This window comes from Diplotaxodon limnothrissa, linkage group LG17, assembly GCF_057381915.1.
Source record: "Diplotaxodon limnothrissa isolate DT_005_m linkage group LG17, D_limnothrissa_male_GT1.1, whole genome shotgun sequence".
In the NCBI taxonomy this organism is placed as follows: domain Eukaryota; kingdom Metazoa; phylum Chordata; class Actinopteri; order Cichliformes; family Cichlidae; genus Diplotaxodon; species Diplotaxodon limnothrissa.
The window spans coordinates 27,210,197-27,234,560 of record NC_140612.1 but is presented as its reverse complement, the minus strand read 5'-3'; the positions used below and the strand labels follow the sequence as shown (position 1 = coordinate 27,234,560).

Sequence of the window (24,364 nt, the reverse complement as noted above, 5' to 3'; positions counted from 1 at the left end):
AAAAGACAGAGGTTTATGTGTTATAATTGCATTTTCCCCCTAATATCCAAACAGCCTGCCATGTCCTCCTTCCTCTGATGCCTTATGACAAGGAAGCAGTCAATATTGGTCTGTTTTCTGGGTTTCTTAAATCCTCGGGACAAGCATGTTGTGCTGCCTTTAAACCCAAACACTGCTGCATCAGTGATCTAACATGACCACCTTTCTTTAGTCTGTTTTTATCTTGGCAGCTGCTGCCATTATTTGTGTTCGTTTGACTGACAATGATCTTTTTTTTTTTCTTTTTTTTTTTTTAAAAGAAGCGTTTACACTCATTAATGCTTGTGTTGTATAAGAAACAGCATGAAAGCATGTACTGAAAGCAATATTTTCCTTGTTCACTGTAATTCTCCTGCTCAAGGTTTGCAGGTTATCTGTATAAGTTTGAGGAAGGTGAGGAAAGAGGTGTGTGTGTGTGTGTGTGTGTGTGTGTGTGCGCTTACAGCATAAGGCAGGCCTATGTAACTGTGGGAATGGTGCGAACTGCTACTGTAAATCTGGTGTGGGTAGCTCGACTTTTCCACCACCACAGGGCTGGCCTCCACCGACTCTGGTCTTTAAGACAGAAACACAAACAAAAATTTGGTTAAGAGCTGAAAAGCAAAGTAATTCAAGGACAGTTTCCTTACAACAGTCTTAAGGATGTGTCTGCATCTGGGTAGCTACTGGTGGTGACACAGAGGTTACAGCTGCCAGAGGAAGGCCACTAAACTGTACCACCACAGTGTGTGCTATAATGTCACCTTATCCGGGCTCGTCAGGCCTGAGAGCCCCACATAACTGACGTTTTAATCCCTGAACCCACATCTGTAAGTCAGACAATCATCAGAAAACACATGCTATCCGTCACTCACACAAAAACACACACTTGCACAAGTTCGTTCCTACCAAACCAGTCGATCCACTTTTCTGCCACGTTCAGTGGTGAAGAGAGAGCCTGTTTGACCGTTTAGGACCAACCCACCCTTATTATGACATGATTAATCTGTTCTTCAGTTGCTCTGTGGAAGAGGGAAGTGGAACTGGCAAAACGGATGACATGAGACAAGACGGTCCAGTATGAAAGAGGGGAAAAGAAAAGAAAAAAAAAGAGAGGGAAGAAGAAGAGGAAGAGAGAAATACCAGTGCAACATACTGGATAAACAAGATGCATTTGAGATACGGACTGTTTAAGCTATGGTGCCGCAGCTATTTGTTTCAGCTCGATATCCACATGAGTGAATGGCTCAGTCATGTGAAAACACATTTGATTCAACTCTTCCCAGAGCAAGGTGTAGAAAACTGCTCAAAGGTCATAAAGACAAAGTTTTTTACTCTGCTCTCTCCAAGCTACAAAAATATCTAGGCAAAATACAATAAAGATGCTCAATAAGCATAAAGAACTGCCTCATATGGAGCTATTTTAGCAGCAAAGACAATGAGCACCCTGACCAGGCCATGTGAGACTCTGACTCTATAACCACGTTATTTTGAAGCTCGCACTCAGGTTAAAAAGCACACTAGAAAGAGCCAAGGCAATTAGGAGATACAGTGAATAATTATATAGCTTGAACAAGTACTTAAAAACACCCCTTAAAGTTCCCTTTAAACAGCGAGTCCCCAAGGCAAGCTGGTGATACGGTACCTGTGGGAGCCCTTCTCAGCCCTATTGCTCCTTTTGCATGCCGAAAGAGCACTGTGCAGCACTTCCTGTGTGTACTGCCACTCAACTATTCACTGTCAAAGTGAAAACGTAAAGTGCATGCTTCAAGTACAGAGGCGGGCCCAGTGTAAGAGGGGTGTGTATGCGTACACAACAGATTAACTGCCACAGATTAGGTTTGCAGAAAGACAGAACATATATACCTGGGTGCAGTTGGTTCACAAACTTTCTTCCATCAATGATTAACCAGATCAAAGTCTACACTTTATAATAAAGAGATGTGGGTGTGTATCACTCAGAGGAGGAAAGAAGGATTTTTATTTTTTTTTTTTCAACAGGTTGAAGAGAGACACAGGTGTTACAAATTAGTCTGGGAGGGGAAAAAAATATCAAGATAATGACAAACGAGGCAAACAAGTGAGCGAGCCTGTTCTGTGGGAAGGAAGGAAGCATGTTTGTGTGTGTGTTTGTTTCTGTATGCGCATAATTGGTGGGTTTGTATTATTCATACATTTACTCTTGAACAAAACTGAAAGTAAGTAGGGAATACCTTTTGGACTTTTCAGTTTTTATTTCTTAAAAATGGGTTATGCCATGAAAATTAGAACTGTTAATTTCATCCAGGACAGAGGGTTTGAAAACCTTCTTCCTGACCAAAACCATCCCCCACGGCATGTCGTACAGGTTGAAGAGAGACCGGTAATAGATAAATTACCTGTCAAAATAAGTAATAGATAAGGTAACAGAAAAAGTGTGTTCAATTGAGTACCAGAAAAGTACCTGGTTTTTCAATTTTCCATTATACGTTCTTCTCTGTAACTGATTTGCCATTTATCTTAAGTCACCTCAGATTTTTCCATTCAGGTGTTTAACTGGATAAGTTATTAGATATATGAATCTAATTCTGTAAACTAAAAGAAACGAAAAGCTTTTTAAAAAACAAAAAAAACAAAAAAAAAAACCAATAAGCTTTTATGTAGCCTGCAAACAAAAACAAGTTTGACGCCGCTGAATTACAGGCACTGTGTGCATATATGTAGTGGGAGGACTGCAGATATACAGTCCAATAATCCGTGACTGCCTGCCTGCGCACAAGAACAGATGAAAGAGGGTGGAATGAGGAGAGAATTTTTGTAACAAAGTTTAACTTAAAGGTGGCAGTTAGCCATTTTCTAGTTTTGCCTAAAAGAACGCCACAAGTGTAAAATAAATAAAAGCATGGAGAGACAATATCATTTAGAAGATGAACATCTGGTGCGAGACTGTAAAGAGGCAGAGTGGACAAGCAGAGTGAACATGAGAGAGCGCAACAGCAGGGAGAGGAAAGAGAGCAGCCCCCGAAACGCCACCGGCAACGCCTTCACTCCTAAAGAGCTCCTGCTTGCTACCATGGCAACACTACGTATTCTGTCAGCAGCGTGTATGCGTGCGCTGGGCTCTGTGTGTGTCAGCGTGGACACACACACACAAATGCATGCACACACTGCATTGGCCAACAGCTGGTGACACTGCTGCAGATTTGAGGGAGGACGTGGAAAAGACGTGACGCCGTTTCTCGGGCGAGTAGCAGAGGCTGAATATAAAATAAGGAACGTAGCCAAAGTCCTTCCAGAAGTCTTGCCGCTTGGCAGCCATCTTGAAACGCATCTGGGCACTTATTTGGGTGGTCATTTCAAGGCATGATTTAGAGCAATTCTGATTTTGGTTACACCAATTATCTCACAGATTAAATTTAGGAATTTGTGCGGTAAAGATTTAAGAATCCTTGGCAAAAATAATGCTACTGCTCACTTGATTTGATATAAATTATGACCTGAGGTAGGTTAAAATAAATCAAAAGGGTTTAAATTCTTTAATAGCCATTAGGGGGCGATTCCTGTGGGTGCATAAAGACTTCTAGTTGCAGTAAGCACTCTGTGCCCTCAGTAAACACTTTCCTAACCAGTTTATGGGCTCAGTTGCAAGTTTCAGGTCATACTGAAGTGAATAGGAAAGGATGATTATCCAGACGACACTTTTTGGCTAATTAACTGTCGGTCACAAGTCATTAGGCCAATAAGAGTGTGGTTTCGTAGTTGGAGCCACCCCTCTCATCACGTCTGGCAAAAATACTCAGCTCGAGGTTTCAGAAACAGCACAGTGCCTGCATCCATCTTTTATGTCAAACATGTTCCTGACATCTCTACAGAGCAGTGTGAGCCCAACTATGCTGTGCCTCTGGTCCAGACAGGACCTGCACAGCAGCAGGTGGAAGCCCCTTTCAAGCTTGTTATCAGCCTTTGAATAAATCTGCAGCAGGCAGTCGGACACAGAGCACTGACGGACAAAGAACAAGGGAGAGAGTGAAGGCGAGGGGCTTACTCGTAGCCCCGGTGACAGCAGCACTCAGGGGGTGGGGGGTAGCTGGCTGGTGTTGGGGGAGAGACACCATATCTATGCAAGGACCACCTGTCACTCAGGGCAGTGTCCATGGCAACAGGCCCTGCGCAGTGCAGAGAGGAAAGAGGAAGGGAGGGGAGTGAGGGGTAAAAACCATGGCAACACATGCTGTCTGGGTAACAGCTCTGATGAAGGCGACAGTGGTAGCAGCAGGGAGGGGAGGGCTCTCCCTTGTTTTTAAAGAGACAGGATCCCCTGCATAAGCAGATGACGTGTGTTATTCTTTAGTCGTACGCAAACCTCTTGCTTCATTTATTTGACCACAAAACGCCGCGGCAGTGTCCTTGACAAGACTATAAGGAAACCGAGAGGAGGGGCGATAGGAAGCTTGTTGCCATGGCTCCATGCACCATTTCTGCTTCACTGACTGAATGCAGTGCACACATGTGCAAACGTCAAGCTTACAGCATTAGACAAGGATCAGGGAAAAGGAGGAGGAAAAAAAAAAAAAAAATCATACGTGGTGCCTCTGTATACTTCACACAGTCAGCTTTATAAACAGACTGCACACATACAGTGCAGATTCACATGGTAGATGTAGTTAACTGCTCAACAATGTGAACATCTACAGGAATCAATGACAACACTGAACAGTCCATTAGAGCGCACACTAGAGGGGCCCTGCTTCCTGCAAATTCCTGTCCCATTAACAGTAGCTTTGTAAATATACGAGAAGAGATCTGTCTGGAAAAAAGAATTTTTTTTTTTAATTTATTTTATTTTTTTAAAACAGCAGCTTCAGTTATTACAGAGGGCATGTTGGGGCCCCTGAAAAGGAGAAGGCGACAGACGTGCTCAAATAAAACTATATACGACACAGAGGAGGGGTGTAAGATGAAAGAAAGGAGAGCAAAACTGAGAATGACATTTTGGTGATACAACACAACGAAAGATGGTATACAACAGTGAATAAGAGGAAGTGAGGGGGCATAAAAATGTGCACAGTAGAGGCCTGGTGTTACTCACTCTGAGCCAGCAGCCATGTCCAGGTATGAGGTGTCTGCAGTGTCCACCCCTACTGGGATGACTATGCTCATGACGTTCTCTGCTGATCAGTTCTTGTCCTACTGAGTCCAGAGAAAGGGAGTCCAAAACACTGAGGCATGCCAGCCACAGCACTCATTGCAGACATCTAAGTGCATCCACAAGGCCTGAATATAGAAGGGGGACAAAAAAAAGAAGGAAAAAAAAAAGAAAAAAAAAGAGACAATTTATTAGTAAAGTGAAAGTGAGTTTAAACACAGGAAAACTGCATGATCTACCAAACCTGAAATCACAATTCATAGTGAAAATGGGGTATTTCCAACACATGTAAATGTATGATTCACACTTTCAGATGAGCAACGTTTTTCACAGGGAAGTGTTTGCCAGGAATTTCCCCCCTGACAGGGTTACCGAGCTCAGGTTAGTGGCTGATGAAAAGCGAGAGGGGAATGTTTCTGTAAGGTGAAGCCTGAGCCGCCACCAACTGCTGCTGCTGAGTGAACTGCGCTAAAGCGACCTCTGCACACTCTCCGCCATGCATGCAAGAAAGGGCTGCACTGCAAGAAAGCTCCCACAAAGGGGAGCAAGAGAACACATAGCAGTCGACCGCCATGAAAGGAGGGAGAAAAATGCAACATAAAGGCCATTCCCCCCACCCCCTTTTGACTGAATAGAAGTGCTCCGTTTTAAATAAATCTAAAAACTGTAGTGTACTGTATTTGCATGTCCACACACCTACACAGTAGAAAAGTTTAGGTTATAATCTTTTAACGGACATTGAAAAAGCTCCCCAAGTTGAGAATCAATAATTTAACTGTTAGGTGTCAGGCAGGTGTATGTAGTGCAGGAGACTGGCTGGACTAAGAATTTTTCTGGAAATAGCATACATGGGAATATTAAAATGCATTTGTATGGAACTTGAATCCAGACGGGAGCATATGTGTCAGTGTGGCTGCCCCTGATACAGAGCTCTGTTGATAAGCGGGATTAGTGGGAGGGACAGATGCTGAGACAAAATAGGCTGGAGGTCACACCTTCAGCCTGCTTATGCACTCTGGGGCCCAAACAAAGGCTCGGATCATGGCTAAGGTTTTCGTTTGGGGGAAGGTTTACAGAACATGTCATGTATTCACACATTTAGCAAGCAAAAACACACTCTCTCAAGAAAACCTGTCTCTGCATGCCTGTGTGGGTTTGTGAGGTAAGATCATTAAATCCTTCTGGAGCACTGCAGGTCTGCACATATACAGGACGACTTTCCAGGAAAGCTTTTATTTCCCAAAAGCCCCCGCCTCTCTCCCCCCTCAAACAACACAGCATATATCAAGGAAACCCTCAAATTTTTCACACTGAGGCACATGTACACCAGGAGCTTTTTAAAGTAGACTCCACAGCCGTGATGATGGTAGTAATTTCAGGTACCAATTCACCCAAAGGCACTGTTTAAGCCAGGAGGACTGGTGAGAGCCTCACAGACATGACAGCTGTCAGTTCCAGGCCTAATTAATAGAAGGAAGAAGACCCCTGTGAGTGTGCGTGTCGGCCAAGTCTGGGATCACCTTCTAAATCCTCTCCCGATTCTTTGTGGGTTAAACAGGACAACTGTATCACAGGCAGGGGCATTTCATGATAGACGCTGACGTAACCAAAACACTTTCTTTCAACAAGAATAGGGCAGTTTGCCAAAAAACACAGAAATGACAGATCCCCCCTCCCCGTATTATCAGAGAGGCCCAGTATGTTTTAGCATGGGTAAAATAGCTTCCCTCTAAAGCAAGTCATTTGTTCTCTCTTCCACCATGTTTGCCTCCACTTGGTGCAATGAATCTTGCTGTCACTACTAAGGAATGCAGACATTTAGCCCCCTTCCACTCATATAAACAGATAATCTCTCACTTTGTCCTTTCAAAAATACCTCTACAAGGAGGCTTTAAGAGTAGCATGCACACATGTGTGCACTGTGCTGCAGCCAGACACACTAAAGACTGACAAAGAACAGCGGGACAAAAAAAAAAAAAAAAAACCAAACAAACAAGTACAGTACAGCAGTACAGCAACATTCCTCAGTAAATCGGCGTTTCACTGTGACTGCCTCTGCCTGCTCCTCCTACTTCCTTTAGAAGGGCCGTCCATCACCCTGGAGAAATGCAGCCAAAGAGAGAGAAAAGACACCCCCCCCCCCTTCCTGAGCCCAGTCACCCCGCCCAAGCGGATTTCTCTCCCTCCTCTGTGCACTTCCTAAATAAACCTGAGACAGTAACGCAGAGCTGAGGGAAAGGGGAGTGTCGCAGACACAGCTCCCAATTACACGAGTGCCAGGAGAGACCATTTAAAGCCACCTTTGGCTAAATCCTCTGCTGTTATGGAAAACACATGGAGAGTGGGGAGGGAAAAGCGAGGAACGTGCACAGGGGAGGGCGAGCAGACAAACGTGAAAAAGAAATATGGCAAAAAGTGGGTAATAGTAGAAGAAACCGCAGCGTGGAAGTGGTTTACATTTTCTTGGTGTCTCAGTTCTCCAAATGTGCTCACTGAATAGATTTGCTCATCCCGCTGAGAGCTTAAAAAAAAAAAAAAAAAAAACAAAACAAAAAAAAAACGAACAAACGAACGAACGAAAAAAGAAAAATAAAATTACCAAAGGCTTAGAGGGCGTGGGGTGGGGGAGGTGTACTTGGGGTATGTCTGACAGTGATGCTGCACAGCCCCGACCTGGGTGGACTCTGGGTGGCGGAGTGGAGCACAGAGCGTAAACCCAGTCTCTCCTTTCTCCTCCTTCCCTCCCTCAGCGAGGGGACACAGTCACGTCATTGTGTGTGTGTGTGTGTGTGTGTGTGTGTGTGGGGTGGGGGGGGGGGGGTGGGGGGGGGGGGGGTGGGGGAATGATTGCTACCCTTTTAAGACAGAGCTGCACTGAAGTCGGCAAGGGAAAACCCATACCATCACCATCGTATTCAAATGATACTACCACAGAGAGCAGCTTTTCTCTCTCCTCAGTTTATCACCACTGCTCTATGTGCAACAGCATCGTTATTCTCGTTTTCGCAGCAGATCATGTTTTTCCTGAAGTGGGAGGAGCAAGAGGAAAATGAGGGATTCCAACTAAATCCCAGGGCCCTCTCTGCCAAGCAGATGTGACTTCACACCATCCTCATAGCTGGCTGCAATGACTCAGCTCGGAAAACGGATAAAACAAACTCCCTACACATACACTCATGTAACAGGAAGCATGACCCAAATGGATTCTCCCCCCCCCCCCCGTACCCACCGGGAGACACACGAGATCTGCCTTTTTCTTCATAAATCAGTGTGCGCATGGCTGCCAGCAACACTCCCTTTGCACTCGAGCGCTGAAGGTGAAGTCATACATCAATACAGCAGGGGATATGGATGTGAGCGTTCACACAAGCACTTTTTGCTACAACAATAGGAAATGTATTGGTACGCATGAAAACCAAAGGCTCATTAGACTGTTAGGAACAGTCCGTTTAAATGTCAGGCAATGAGGAGAAGGTATTTATGCAGCTGTTTTCAGGTACCCTAAATGAGAACTAGTAAATAACTGACTAAAAGGGGAGAGCAGTGTAGCAGCAAGCGGCGTGTAAGTTCAGACAGCGAGCTTGAGCCCGTATGGCAGCAAAGCTGGGACAGCCCTCCTGTAGTCTGAGTAATGTCCTGTACAGGAGATCCCTGGGGGCACAATCTCTCCATCTCCCTCTCACTGCTGCTTCCAGAGTCAGAGTAATGTATGGCTATGTATGGTCAATGACAAGTCTCTTTAAACATCTGAAAAGTAAAACTGATGTACTAGTAGGTTTATGAAATCGACCATTCTCATATCTGCTCATAAAGTAGAAAATAATTTTTTCTACTTTTCAAGGGTGAAAAAAAGTCAGCATTTGGAAGCCAGAAGGGTTGGTGGTGACGGTGTTTAAAACTTTCAGTGCTCACATTGAAAACCAAAGTTACACATTACCATCATTACAAAAACCTCTGCTAGATTTAAACACTAAAAATTAGTCATCTGAGCAAAAATACACTAGTTCAATATACTTCCTGTAAAAATACATTAGTTTGAAAGTCACGCTAAATGACAACAGGAAAAAAAAAAGAAAAAATTGTGTTCATGAAGACAAACAAATAGGTTGTGCTTTCATGATTATTTTCTATTAATTTACACCGGGTTTCTTTAACAGTGCGAGGGCCAATAGGATTCATTTTGTCCCTTGGACTTGGGAGAGCTATCATGATTAGAGACTGAAATGCAAGCACATATGCAGCTGCTTCCTAATTACAGCATTTGGAGAATGCACTTCATAGCTAACTAAAATGTGAGCTGTGTGTGTGTGCAGAGAAAATGGGGAGCGGCTACTCAACATCTACAGGGCAAAAGAACAGCAAGAGCCACTCAGGACCCATTATAACAGTGTTTGATGATCAATTTCACGCTTGGACCGCAGTGTTGTTACATCACCAACGTCGATGACACGGCCCCTCTTTATTCCACAACCCATGAATGCTATTGTAACCCAGGCATAGCAACAGGAGAAGGTTGGGGAGGTGTAGTGGGGCTGTGGCCTCAGTAGCTCTAGCCCTAAAGCCACCTGTCAGGGAGGCAGCTTGCTAGTTTAAAGAGGGATCTGTTATGCCTGAGCTAGCGGCACAAAAACAGGTCACCTGAGCTCTGGCTTCTCCTCCCAGCTGGGATACCATGTGACTCTGCTGGGCTCCTGAGCCAGGCAGCTTTGTCTCTGGTGTTTGGGCACTACACATGTGAGATCTCTGGAGACCAGGCAGCATCTACACAGCTTAGCTCCACATGGCGAACAGACAGTTACTACACAGAGGTGCTACTGTTTCAGAGAATTAATGTCTGGAGATAAAAGAAGGGCACAAAAACAACAGGGGCTCTTCTTTCTGGCTTGTCAATACATCAATATACCAACAGACATCCTGCACACTTGTCTGGTTTCTTTATTGTCTCCATCTCTCTCTCTCTCTCTCTATTGCATAGTATGCTGAGAAAAATTAAACTGGTTTCCACTTAGTGTGTGGCTTTTTGATGGCACAAGTCTGCCTTGGGGGGTCAGGGTGAGAGGAAAGGTGCGTCACCTGAGACTGCCATGTCTCCAAGCTGCCCGGCCAGAGCACTCTGTCCCTATGGCAGAGGGAGAGTGGCACCTCACCTCACCATCTCTGTTAACACAGTAAACAAACACACACTTTCCTGCACAAGGCCACCAGGCACACACAGAGCCAATCGGGAATTTAACACTGGCTGGTCTGATATTCTGTGGACAGAGGGGAACACCACAAAAAAAGAAAAAAAAAAAGACGAGGATGAGTGTTTGAATAGAGGCCTCTGCTCCTTTACAAGAACGAGCAAGGCGGCTTGGGATTTTGTGTATTAAGTAGCAAAGACTAATTAGCCATGATAGTGCCTTCTAATTCATCTAGTAGTAAAAACACCTCCACAGAGAAGATCTTTTAACACTTAATCTTATTTTGAGACAAACTGGGTTCATTACAGCATCAGATAGTATACTCCCAGAGGTTTGGAGGGGTTGGGTCATGCATTATTCCTCCTGGCCTTACACTTAAGTCTGTATTAAGGTTTAAAACAATAAAAAGTGCACACACAGGCAAAATACAACATGGCCGTTTTGATCCAACCCGCAAGACCCTAAAAGGAAAACAATGCACAGCCGAAAAATCCAATAAGAGGCAACGTTATTCTGAGGAATGACAACTGTGGGTATGTACTGCTACTGAACTCATTTCATCACTGACCTATGCAGTGGGGTATAACAGAAAATTGGCGTAGGCTCATTTAAAGGCTGAGTTAGGTGGGTTTTTTATGTTGTCATGTAAATACTTTCACTATAACCTTTAACTATGTTTTGATTCATACTTTAGTATATGAATGGTCCTTTATTTGTTCAGTTTAAGTCACTGTCGCCCTGGTTTAAAGTGGGTTGATAGTTTATTAAGAAAGACCTGATGCTTTCTCTGACATGGAAGATGTTCTACTTTACACATCGTAACAAAATGATCAGGGTAAAAGACAAACAAAGCTTCTTGGCAAGAGTCTCGAAGAGGCATTTGAGCTGAACAAAGTGCCAGAGTTTTTCCCACAGGGTAAAGTAGAGGAAAGGACAGCTGTGCCATGAGCTCAAAAAAGTATCCCGGAAACTGGCTTTGACTCGTTTCCCTCCACATTTTAATTTTGAAATCGCCAGAAAACTAATGCGCAAAATTATGTTGTCTGACATGAAAAAAAACAAAGCATACACAAAACATATTAGTATTACAGTTAATTTAAAACATAAATTAAAACACGGGAGAGTACTGAGGCAGTCTGCAAGACTGCTATGTGACACGATCCAGGCAATGTTTTTCTTACTACCAAATACTTGGCATTAAATGTTGTGCAACTGTATGGTATTGTATTATGTGAGAAAACATAAATATCCCTCCCACACTGAGACATACCCAGCATTTTACAGCATCTAATAAAACTGATTTCATCTGAACATAAAGTGCAAAAGCACAGCTATCTCTTGTGACTCTCATCTTGCACTTACCAGAGGAGAATCACTAAGACTATTAGAAGAAGAAAAAAACAAAACATGTAGGGCTTAATTTACTCACGCTCAATGACAGGAAAATACAAAGCAACATTCTCTGAGGCTTAACTACATGCAGAACAATTTCCCCTAAACAGTTTGAGCTGGGAAAATTCACGCATATGTATTTAAATTTACAATTCTATCCATCACAGCTAACATATTCAGACCCTTAGAACACTGGGTGCACTTCTGTTACACTAAAGCGAATGAAGAGGAAATGAAACCCACTATGGTGATGGAGAAACTGCATAATATTGTTTAGGGTTCTCAGGTGAGATGCGGCAAAAAGAGCAAGTCTTCTATCTAATGTCCTTTGATGTCGTTGCGTTTTTGCACCGTTTTGAAACTTGAAAAGTACACCAACATGCTCCTTCTATGTCAAACAAAAGTGTCGGATTTTCTGTGGTAACATCAATAGTGCCCCAGCATTAAAACTCAAGAAAATCGCCCAAGAAGTGACGCACGTTACAGGGGTGCTATGTAATTCGTTTTGGGAACAGGAAACAGCACCAGCAATTATTACCACAGCAAGGCAAAAGGCGCAATGATGCCGATGTATGATCCGGATTCTTTCACGCTATTATAAGCCCAACTTAAATACAAAATAAATAAACAGCATGTGTTGTGTAGTTGCTCCTCAGTGAGTACGTCGGCGCTGCAGTCAGTCCCCGTCGATAGGGGTGTGGAGGGTACAACGTTGCTATTATGTTACCACAACACCCTGGCGCTGTCGCCATTTTCATAGCGCTTTTTCTCTGGACGGCGAGACAACCGTGTAGCCAAGGGAGCCTCGCCATGGGAAGAAACCCCCCCAAGAATGCATTCAATCGCCTTTCACACACTCTACCTTGAGTATCACTCTGTCGGTACAGTTTTTGTGTTGTTACAAGTAGGGGTTTGTGTGAATTCGTCGAAAGCGAGGCCAGCGAGCTAATCGGCTAGCACTGGCCTCTAAAAGTGTAATGTTAGAAGGCTACAAGGCCTTTTTTAATTTGAATGTTAGCAGAAAATATGGGGAATCTCTTCAAATCTGTGCCGTGAATAGAGGCCAAAAATAGCCTCGGAATGTAACGACGACAAACAGCGTATAGTTAGCACAGCGAACTAGCCGACACGAATTAATACGCTGCTTGTCAGACAGGAAAGAGCGACAACATCCGCGTTAAGACACAAAAACACCACCACCAAAGCTGATTGCGCATTCACACGGTTATACCAGGTGAGGGGAAAGCGACAAATTTCCTTCATTTGTTTAATTCTGCGTAGCTTGAATCGCTAGTACAGCTGGAGTAGATGGGGCGAGATGCCCAAAAGGAACATCCCCTCCCCCACGCTTTGCAGCATTTGAACCCAATACACCCTGAATCTAAATTAAGTGATCATCGCGAAATGCACTTTTAAGTCAGAGTGTAACAAAAGAAGAGTCGCCAGTTTCTCTCCGTTTGACACCGGACGTGCTCTCAACTTCTTTATAAAGCCTGCGAGATTACTGCGTAAGAACAACTTCATAAAAATCGGTGTAGCTGCATGTAAAATGCTTTATTTTCTTTCGGGGCTTTTTTCAACGCATGAACGGAAATAATGTTTCCGTTCTATGGCTAAAGAGAGATGAGAGATGACGCTACTGCGACGGATTCAAGCTTTTAAAAAAACACTCATGAAATAATATCGTTTTCAGTGAGCTATCGCATCTGCTGATAGACAGTACGTGCAGTAGTTTGGCTGATTATGAATAAAGCGGTTGTATTCGAAGAGTATTATTTACACACACAAAAAGGCACGAAAGTGTGCGCAATATGGCCTGCAGTGTCACTGTGTCAAACTAGACAAGAGACTCCCTATCTGGCTCCAATTATCCCGAGTCAACGTGCAAAAAACGGCTGTAAAACCGTTGCTTTTAAAGATTTTAAAGGCAGCTCACGGTTGGCAGCCTTGAATGTTGTTGACTGGACGAAGGGCTGTGAGGTACACTTGTCTCAATGTTTCTGGTGTTAAGGCATATTTTTATTTTTTAAAAACAAGGTGATCACTTGTAAATAATATTTACCTGATAACTTTGTATGACGTCTCGTGTATTGCCTCACTATCAGCGAATAGTCAATGTCAGGCTAATTTGAGCTAGTAGCATGCGCTAGCTAGCAAGTACTGTTGGGTTGCGAATTTGATACTCACACAGCCACTTGCGTCATTTACTTATCAGGTTTTTGAAAAGAAATTATGAATATGGTAAATATGAACGAAAACCACTTGCCACTTTACGACCTAATGGTGTCGAGCAGTCCGCTTTGGAAGCTAAACTCAGCTGGTTACTGGCTTACGGTTAGCCAGCATCAGCATGATGTGCCTGGCCAGCTAACTAAAAGCCAACAATACCCTCTTTCCAAGTCGGATTTAACTAATACTTAATGCAGTTTACTCACCGTTTTATGTCCACTCTGGATGATCCGAGTAGCGAATAAGGGGACCTGGGTAAGACCCCCGTCGCTTTCCACACAGTTTCCACAACCAAAACAATACTTCTGTACACACACACACTGCGGATCTCTGGCCAAGGTTTAAAATGTTTGTATTTAAACGTGTCCTCTAAAGACTCCTCTTCTGAGAGGGGGGTTCCCTTGCCTCTTGTTTAAACTCGGGGACCCCAAATGTAGCTAGAAAATCAATTCGAAACTGCTAAAACTACCCTAGTCAACGGAGACTTTTAGAAATTAGATCCCCTCAAAACCAGTCTCTTTTCCCTTTGCAAAAATGGCGGCCCTACCAGGACTGCCTTGACTCCGCCTCTTCTCCGTTCCTCACTCCCTCTCCATCGCTAAACCCGAGCTCCGCCTCCACACACTGCGGGGCTTACAGTCCCCATTTCACAGGGGCGCCGTGACCGTGCTCGGCGCGCGTCCACCTCGACAATTCCTCAAGAGGGCTGCCGTTTGTGTCGGTAACGCTACGGAGTAAATTTATCTTGCGCGATTTAGACGATGCCCGTAAAATTAAAACGGACAGTATGTCTGGAATCATTTTAAAATGTAAATTAAATGTACAGATTCTGAAAGATAGCGCGTGAACCTTTTTTCTTTTCTTTTTTAAACAGCTTGTTTATAACGCCAGTGCTATCTCCAAGATCATGTTTTGAAAGTGAAGTCAGCTGTGGGAATGCTGTTATCTGGAGGTTTTGTTTAAACTAATTGCTCTTTCCCCCTCCTGTTTCCTCCTCTTCCTCTCAGGATAAGAAGAAGCGATAGCCTGCAGTCTCTTAATGGGGATTTTACCTCAACACGACCCCACATAGGAAGTTTACATCAAGTGCAAATGCTACAGTAGCTGTAACCTAGTAATTTGCTTTTTATTTGCTCTTATATTTGTTTATAATACACGAAAAGTAACACTTGAGCAGTCTGAGTAGATCAATCCACAATTTTATTATTAATTTACAAAAAACTATAAACTATAAATAAAAAAGCAACAGCTGAGCAGTCCCGTCTGAGTAGGTCAATCCACGTTTTTATTATCACGAGCAAAACAACATACATATAAATAGCCTGCATTTGCAAAATCCTTTATTTTACCCACTGGCACTGGCTGCAAAGAAGCACCCAAATCCGCTACCCCAACTCAGTAGGAGGCAACTAAGCTGTTATGTAACCCCTTACACAAGACATTTTCTATATTAAACTGATATTAGGAATAAATACCCTGTGAAACATAGCGCACTGAGATTTTAATCATGGATAACTAACACCTGGCGAGCAGGAGAACACTTTGAGGGCCTTATAGTAAATAAACTTGGAAGAAATCAGTAAGTAAATACAGACTTAACGGCTTGGAGGACACATCAACTCACTTCAGTCCCATTTACAGACTTGCAAAAATCTGAGTTGCTCTTCATTTTCATTTAGTATTTAGTAGTGGATATCCGTTTTATGGCCGGTAATTATTATCAAGGAGACTCTGCAGTTAACGGCCCGTTTATTATTGGGTGTAAGCTGTAAAAGTCATCAGTCCACTTGGAGATTCTAGCAGTTTCCCCACAAATTTTATTATGATTGTGGTGAATCTGTTACGGCCCCCTGTCCAGAAACATGTCTGTAGAAATCCCTTTGACATCATATGTTCACAGAGGATGTTCTCATCGTTTCCATTTATCCACCCTCCCCCACCCTAAAACCGCATCCATTCGCGCATGCGCCCTCTCGCAGGACCGCTGCAACGGCTGGTGCACGGGCAGACAGGGTTCGTTTGATAAAAACTCGGGGGGAGGACGGAGGCAGAAAATTCTAGCAATCGTCACCCGCTTCAAACGGAAATGTTCGTAAACGGCTAGAGTGGAGGTTACAGCGATAAATCTGCCCCTGTCTGTTTTCTTTTTAATTTTTTTCTTGGAGCGGATGCCATTTATGCCGTAGTGCCCACCAGCATCGTGTTGTCGGTCCGAAGACGATCCAATCTCTCCTATGTTAGGACGGTGGCGCACAGTTGGTGGGGGATTAGCAGTGGTCCATAAGCAACTGATGAAAATGGTCATTTTTGAGAAATGGTTGGTTTCTGATGACATCATGCAGTTAGTATTTGTGGGCGGGCTCTGAGCTGCGAGGGGAGAGGGGCGCAACCGGAGAGCAGCTACTATCAGGCGCCATTAGGTAACAATGTCAAATTAAGTTTTAAGTGTGTGTGGTGTAAAGAAACACCCAAATTAACACTTAAAAGCGATGACATTTCTGTGTACATTGCGTGGAAAAGGACTACCAACAACAAGCGATAAACGGCAGCTTCCTTCCCTGAAATGAAGTCTGTTATCGTTGTCGTTTGAGAACAAGATGGCGTCGATGACTTTTTTTTTTCTGTTTGGGCTCAGTTCGAGCACTTCTGGGCGGCGGCGCCGTGCGCGTTCTCGCCAGTGTGATATTATTTCCTGTTTTCGTATCCTGCAAAGTTCAAGTTATGGTTTAATTTACAGGTCAGCAAACCAAGGGGTGCACATATACATTGTTTGTGACTAATGGACAAAAAGTAGATTTTTTTTTCTCGCCACGGAAATATAACGTGTGAACCTCAGTTTGAAGTCAGTCCATCATTGTCAGTGCTAGTGATGTTTAGTTACACAAGCACTTCATTTGCCTCTGTTTGCACGCCAACAAACACTTCAACTTTAACAAAAGTGGATACGTTTAATTTGTAACATAAAAACATTCAGCGACACCACCCGGACTACATCTGTTTAGCTTTTGACCCCATCTAGTGGCACAGCCAGGGGACTTCATCTAGCTTTCTATAAAGTGGAAATTGGGTTTTTGGGTATAGTCTTATGTATTTCAGTTTTAATGTAGAACAGTAGTTTGACACAATGATAATATGAGTAGCCTACCTTTTGCATCACTGTCATGTATTAGTTACATTTTTTTTTAGCTAAGTCATATATTTACATAAAGACAAAGGTAAATAATATAAATAAATTCCATTGTCTAAGACTGCAAAATCATATTGTGAAAAAAATCCTCATTGCTTCACTTCACATCAGAGCCTGTGGGATATTATCCCTACAAGTTGGATTTTAAAAAAGGAAGTACTTATAATTTAATCCCTGATCCACAATATAATAAGAAGCATCTGGATTTCGAAAAGATGAAACCTCATCTATTCAAAGGCATTTTCTGTAAGCCTGTGACCATATCAGATTAACCAAAAAAAGAAAAGAAAGAATAACAACAGCGTTATTGTTGCAATGTTCAGAGAAACTGACAAAAGAGTTGTGGTGAGGCCAATGATTACATTAGTCTTTGTTGAGTGTTTATTGCATCTTTTTTTTTGGTTAATTAACTCGAAATGGAAGTTCACGGAGGTGGAGAGTGAATCTTTAACCCTGATTATACAACAGTGTACAAGCATGGCAGATGGATGGCCTTCCCTGAGCCTGGTTCTAACAGGTTTTTCTTCTTGGTAAAAAGGAGGGTTTTTTTCCTACTGTCGCCAAGTGCTTGCACATATTCATCATTGGATTGCTGGGGCTTTTTTTAATATTGTAGGGTCTCTACCCAACAATATAAAGCATTTTGAGGTGACTGTTGTTGTGAATTTGTACTAAAGTAACTAAAAGTAATTGAATATCAAACTGAAAGATAATGATTGGTATGTGATTATCGTATCATTACTCATTTACTCGAGTTAGCTGCAGTGTGCCGAGGTGGCTCAAACCATATAAAGTGAGACCAGTTCTTTGTTTTTTGTTTCTCATTATCTGACAATAAACAAAACAAAAAAACTTATGGTTCTTATGTGTTATTGTGATATAAATCTGAGAAAATTTCAGAATAATTCTTGCACTTTTTAGTGTTATGATTTTCTCCTAAATGTATCATTTCAGCCTCATAAATTATATGGGTCATTGATTTATTTAACTATTAAATTAAATCTAAAATGGCCCTAATAGACCAGTGTACTCATGACCTAAATTAAATGGGGTTTATTCAGTACCAGGCATTATTTTCTAATTGGGTGCTAACAATGGAATTAGTGTCACTGCTGTTAGGCAAATACAATCTAGAGAGTAAACTGGGCTAAATACAATATCAGTTTTTCTTATTATTAATCATGTCCAAACCATCTCAGTCTTGTGATCCTCAGCTTCCCTCTGAAGTACTCATTTCTAATCCTCCCAACAAAATGTTCACGTTTTCAGCTCTGCCACCTCCAGCTCCACCTCCTGTCTTTTTGTTAGTACCACTGTTCCCAAACCATACACCATATCAGGCTACTATCTTGTAAACGTTCCCTTTATACTGTTGCTGCTATCCTTTTGTCACAAATCACCACTGACACTTGCCTGCACTCTCTTCACCCTGCCTGTGCCCTCTTTTTCACCTCTCTTGTGCACAGGTATTTAAATTCGTCCACCTTCACTACGTCTAGTGCCTCTTCACTGTCATTCAAACGCTAAAAAATACATTGTAATTAGATTAAAATGTAAAGCTTTACATACTACTACAACGCAAATAAAATCTGAGGATGTCACAGCCCAGCAGGGTAAAATTTCATTTTGCCTTGTCAACAAAAGGGGGCGCTCTGAAATATAACACCCCTAACTTTCTGTCCAATCAGACCTGGCGTTGTTTGGAGGTTGCTTGTTGACAAGAGGAGAAGGTGACTTCTCAGCCAGCGGAGTAGCACCTAATCTAGATCTTTACAGAGTCTAAGAAAGGCTGGATTTTTGAGACAAAAGCAGCCATGTCTTCATTTGGGAGGGCATTGGGAGTCCTTCGGACCGGAGCGCGACTGCTACGACGCGAACCCGCGAGAATAACAAGCAGAAAGTAAGCCTTTAGCACGCTAGCTACTCTGTTAGCTTCAGCGGTTAGTAGCTAGCACGTCGATATATTCAAACAAGCGAAGTCTGAAACACGGCAAAGTAGTTAGGTTGCTTTCTGCATTATTTAACTTGAGTTAATGTGTGCCTTTTTTTTTTTAAACACTATCTGTTTGTCAGGGCGAGTGGCGGACCGCACATTGAGCCACAGTACAGACAATACCCGCAGCTGACGAAGAAGCAGAAGTTTGAGTCGGAGCTTATCAGTGGTGTCATGTGGTTCTGGATCCTTTGGCACTGCTGGCATGACCCTGATGCGGTTCTGGTGAGTAGATACAGTGTAAACAGTAATGTGAAAATGAAGGATGGCTGTAGTCCAGAATAACACTGCAAAACCAGGTCAAATCAGGCAGAATCACAGTACTGTTAAAAAGCAATTGTTACTCCTAGCAAAAAGCTTTAAAGTAACACAAGAACAGCTGAGAAACAAACTGATGGAAAGGGTTATAAAGCCATTTATAGAAAAGAAACGCATCTTGATCATCCCCAAGGTTTTTTTGGGGAAAAAATTTATTTGAACTGAAGCGCGAAAAGCTAAAGTTTGAGAAATTTTGAGCCTTGTTACGTGTGGCATAAAACTGACCTCTACCATAAAATCCTGAAGGAGAATGCCCTGTCATCATTTCATGCCCTGAAGCCCAAGAATACTTGGGTTATGCAGCAAGATAATTATCCAAGACACACCTGCAGGTCCACCTCTGAAGGGCTTTCACAGTGATTTAAAAAGCTCAAGGGTGCCGCAATCATTAGGTTTAGATGGGCATTACTGGATGAAGTTTTTCTCTCGCTTAAGGAATGAAATAATTTTAAAACTACAACTTGTATGTACTCTGGTTATTTTTGTGTAATAAAATTTTATTTAAACGGAAACATCTTAGTTTGGCAAATATGCAAAAAATTCGGAAGGGGGCAAATACATTTTCACAACACTGTATGCCTACCTATTCATGCAGTAATTAAATTAGCCCACTGGTTCTTGAACTTCTTATCAGTCACTAACAATAAAAAGCAATCAAAGTTGAATTTTAGTTAAGACAGTTACAACAGTAGCATTCAAACATTCAAAACTCAAAATTCATTCATCCTAGTTTGACGTCACTTTTTTCACCTCAATCAAACTGCCCCATCCACAGTGTTTCCTTAGACACCACAGTCTAGTGTGCATAGAGGTGATGCAGATACAGGTTTTTGTTATCACATTAATGATAACCTGCTTCAGAGTAGGTTACGTTAGAGAGAAGACATAAACAGGAGTGAAAACACCACCTACTGACAAATTAATTCTGGAAAATGGCATCACCAACGTTTGAAGATCTTATGGACTTAAGAACCCACGGCTAGAGCTCAAAGTTCATTTCAGTCTAGTTATCTATGTAGACCAACAGTTCTGAACAGCAGCTGCCTCAAGGCGCATCAGGAGTGTCTGAAGGCTTTCTTTCTCTGAGCACAAGGAAGAAATTTGTGCATATTCAAGGTATGAAACTTGATCCGTTTAAACCTTGTAGTACTCGCAGATCTCCTGACCATGAGGGTGCGAATATAGGTGCACCAGTACATCGACAGCTTTGCTTTGATGCTCGGCTCACTCCACTGTGAAGGTCTGGTGCAGCACATAGATTACTGCTGATGCTGCACCCTCCCATCACTTATGAGTAAGATCCCAAGATACTTGAATCCCTCACAGCTTGGAGCAACTTCCCTCCCTCAACCGAGAGGGAGCAGCCCAACCCTCAGTTTCCCAGGAGAGAGCCATAGCCACACTCGGAGGTGCTGACTCTCATCAGGGGCTCACTATCATGTAAAGTCATGTGATCTGGGTAATGAGAAAATCACTAGTATGAGCGGCTGAAATGAATTTCCCCATAGGCTGTTTTTATGCTCACCGCAGGAAGATTTTATAGTTAAATAAACCTAAACTAAATATAAAAACCATTCTAGTGAACCCTTTTACCCCTAACCCATCACTGCAGACAGGTTTTTGCAACATTTATGAACGGTTTGCGCTATGGTTTCTGAAAGCAGTGGTTCTGTGCTTTTCAGTGATATTGGGGTCATTACAGTAATCCCAAGCATCGTGCCACAAGATGAAGGTTTAGAGAGAGTTTGATGGAGTTATGCAGAAAACTGGCATTTTGTCAATATTTTAGTGGCAGTATTGTCTGAGTGGCAACACCTATCATTCAAGAGAACGCTGAATGTGTGACGTTGGAGTGGTGGTGTTTGAAGTGAACCATGAGGAGGGTATACTGGTCCTTTTAGGATGGCAGGCGTCAGCCTTATAGATACTTTAAGATGCTCAAAGTTTTATTATTTGAAGAACACTGAATATTTCCTTTGATAAACAGCCTACAGATCAGTTTCCTAATCTGTGTTCTGTTAATTGCAATACTTGTAGTGTGAAAGGCAGGAGATTGGCACCAAACAAAAAAAAAAAAAAAAAAAAAAAAGGAGAAGCACCTTCATGACACCGAAAACTCAGACATTAAGCTCAACGTAGCTCTTTAAGCTATTAATCTCGCTTTGTAGTCCATCCCCGTAGGGAGATGATGTAATGGTGTGGAGGAGGCACGCTAAACTTTAACTCCAGTTACTCTTTCCATCCCACTTCTAACCAGTGAAAGTCCAGGAGAATCCAGTTGAGGAGAGTTTGGATGAGGTAGTACAGGAGCATGAAAGTACAGCTGATAATCTGCAGTAGTTATGTGGTAGAATTATGTCGAACCACAGCTGTGTCAGTATGGCATTCCTAATAAAGAGTTTGCTGTGCACAGACTTGCCAGGAACAGGATTTTATTGATATAAATTGATTGAGTTAATTGATTAAGATTCATCCCTCCTCTGCAGGGTCACTTCCCTTGGCCGGATGCTTCTGAATGGACAGATGAGGAGCTTGGTATCCCTCCAGATGACGAGGAATGAGGTGATTTATCCAGTTTCCAGGCAAATGCCCAACAGGACAGCAGAGTTAACTTTCACAACATGCTGTCCAAATGTAAAGTAGATGACCAGCTCACGGTGTAAAAGTCACAACAGATGACTGGAATCTGCTATAATAGTTTCAGCCCTTTAAACTAAAAGTAGAGGTTTTGGCAAGTTGTGTTTTTGTTTGTTTGTTTTTAAACAAGCCTTTCTGAAATATAATGTCCTTCTACTTTATTTGAAATCTATGAAGTAAAAAGTACGTTTTAGTTGATCCACGGGCTTCTCCAGATTCACCAAAAGATTGAAAAGAGATCACTTTTAGCTTTATTGGTCCGCTAACCTCGCTTTGCACACATTCAGCTCCCTGCATGGCTTCAGTTCAGTGCCTAAGGTGAGAGGGCATTTCCTTTTTCTTTTCTTTTTGTCTTTTTTTTTTTTTTGAGGATTTGCAGACTTGTCTGAAAGGTTGACTCTTCTAATCGAAGGATTCTGTTTTTGTCATGTAACATCTGCCTACACATGCAGGCACTTAGCACTTTGAGGATGTTTGAAAGGTGGTGGCATCTCTTATCTGATATAGTTAAACATTTATGTATTTAGCTGTAAAGTTTTAACTAAGTCTGTAAAAGTGAGAGTGGTGCACAGTAATTTTTTTCATGATAAGAGAAGCAGTCAGATTTGTGAAGCGCTCTGGGTAACTTGGGGATATTTTCCACACTTCTTTCTGGAAATGCTTTTTAGGTGAGCGCTGCATGGGTGGAGCAGCCAGACTTCTCCCGGAAGTTGAGGGCTACAGTGCAGCTGTGAAAACCTCCAGTTTCACATGATTACTTAAATGCTGTAACCTCAGAAGCAGCTGTACTTCAGTCTGAACCCTGCAGAGGGCAGTGTTGTAAAGGTTTACCTTAAACCTTTTGCACACCTGGTTCAACTGAGGTTACACTCACAAAATTAGTTACAAGGACAGGTGTATACGGTGTATTTTTGTGTCTTTTGATTGTCAAGCACTATATAAACTTAAATATTAACCTTTAAGTGACACGTTTGGCCACTTAAAAGAATTATCCCAGGTGCACCAGGCCAATGTAGTGTAATACATGTAATTAATCTTACAGGTTATCATGGTCAGTGTGAGGGGTGCTGATGGTAGTAACGGTAGTGACATGGTGCCTGCAGGCATCGTCAGCACATTATGTTCAAGCAGGGCAACTTCATGAAGGGCGTAAGCTGTTTATAGACAAAATGGTTTTATTCATGTAAACCATTATTCTACTTATAATGTAGTAATAATATTGTTTATTTGAAAAGGTACCGCTTCACTTTGGTGTACCTAATAAAGTGCCCGTTTCTTCTTTGCAGGTCACCACAGAGGATTTGGTTTGCCGGGCGAGTCTTTGGGCTGTTCTGAAAGTCATTGTTGTACATAGACTTAATAAACTTATCTTTAAATTAAAACAGGAAGACCAGCATGTCATTTCATTACTTTTATTTATTTACACGCAATTTCTGAAATGCATTAACAGTGTCACAGTTAGCCAGTGTTTGTATATTTCAAATCATAAGCCATTTAAATCTGGAAAAAACCATTGCAAGAACCAACACATATTTAAAAAAAAAAAAAAAAAAGCTGAGAGCTGCATTTCAAGGAGAGTGAGGGGGACAAATACTACAGCTTATTACAAACCCTGCCTGCGGGCCAGTTCGTGTTTTTATTCTGTGAGTTAACATGCAAAGACTTCAAAGATTAAAGTGTAGTGTAAAAGAAAAAGGAGGGGTACAAAGGAAACACTGTTTTTTTTTTTTTTTAAATGTTAATTCTGTGTTTTGGATCTCATCACTCACCTGAGGAAGGCTCACACTGTTCAGAGGGTGCTCTTAAAGCTACATGGGTGCAGAGTCAACTTAAACTAGGGTGTCTTTCCACTTAAACAATGAGCTGAACACGTGTTTGGAGGCAGTGAGTGGGAGTAACACCAAATGGGTAAAAGTAGCCTAAAGATACAATGACTGTTAAATCTGACCTGTTGCTTTTTTTTTTTTTGAGCTATAAAAACTGAAAAACACTGAAATAAGAAGTTATGAGTGTCTGCATCCATGATGTGTGGCTGGTGGTTAATCGAAGGTTATGTCCATGGCATCATTCCCTGAGAGTGAAGAACTGCACACACACACCTCACATTAAAGAAAAGAAAAAGCCTCAATCATCCACATGTCAGTTCCTCAATCGCTGACCTTTTAATACATCATCTACTTTGGATCAACCACAGTGGCTCAGAATACCTGTCGTTTTGTTTTTTTTGCTAAACGGTGTGGCACTAAGTAGAGAAAGCTCAGGAGTAGATATGGAAGTTTCTT

The 24,364-nt window shown here is 42.3% G+C and overlaps 2 protein-coding genes across 2 annotated transcripts in view; one reads left to right on the top strand and one right to left on the bottom strand.

Annotated features, from left to right (window-relative positions):
• Positions 1-14,498, bottom strand: part of kmt2e (lysine (K)-specific methyltransferase 2E) — a 28,168-nt gene extending 13,670 nt beyond the window's left edge. Inside the window, exons 1-3 of the mRNA XM_085375446.1 lie at positions 14,154-14,498; positions 5,087-5,271; positions 483-594 (exon numbers count right to left, since the gene is read on the bottom strand). Coding sequence (XP_085231572.1) covers positions 483-594; positions 5,087-5,157 — 183 coding nt within the window. The 5' untranslated portion in view covers positions 5,158-5,271; positions 14,154-14,498. The remainder of the gene's footprint in view (positions 1-482; positions 595-5,086; positions 5,272-14,153) is intronic.
• Positions 14,499-18,836: 4,338 nt separating this feature from the next.
• ndufb2 (NADH:ubiquinone oxidoreductase subunit B2) lies at positions 18,837-23,463 on the top strand. The gene is made up of 4 exons (XM_085376087.1): positions 18,837-19,034; positions 19,208-19,352; positions 21,932-22,007; positions 23,369-23,463. The coding sequence occupies exons 1-3, from the start codon at positions 18,949-18,951 to the stop codon at positions 22,004-22,006; spliced, it is 306 nt and encodes a 101-aa protein (XP_085232213.1). The 5' UTR covers positions 18,837-18,948; the 3' UTR covers position 22,007; positions 23,369-23,463.
• Positions 23,464-24,364: the final 901 nt, after the last annotated feature.

Coding starts and splice junctions, on each gene's coding strand:
- ndufb2 (XM_085376087.1), top strand. CDS start 18,949: ATGTCTTCATTTGGGAGGGCATTGGGAGTCCTTCGGACCGGAGCGCGA. Junction 19,035..19,207: donor GCGAGAATAACAAGCAGAAA/GTAAGCCTTTAG, acceptor TCTGTTTGTCAG/GGCGAGTGGCGGACCGCACA. Junction 19,353..21,931: donor ATGACCCTGATGCGGTTCTG/GTGAGTAGATAC, acceptor CCTCCTCTGCAG/GGTCACTTCCCTTGGCCGGA.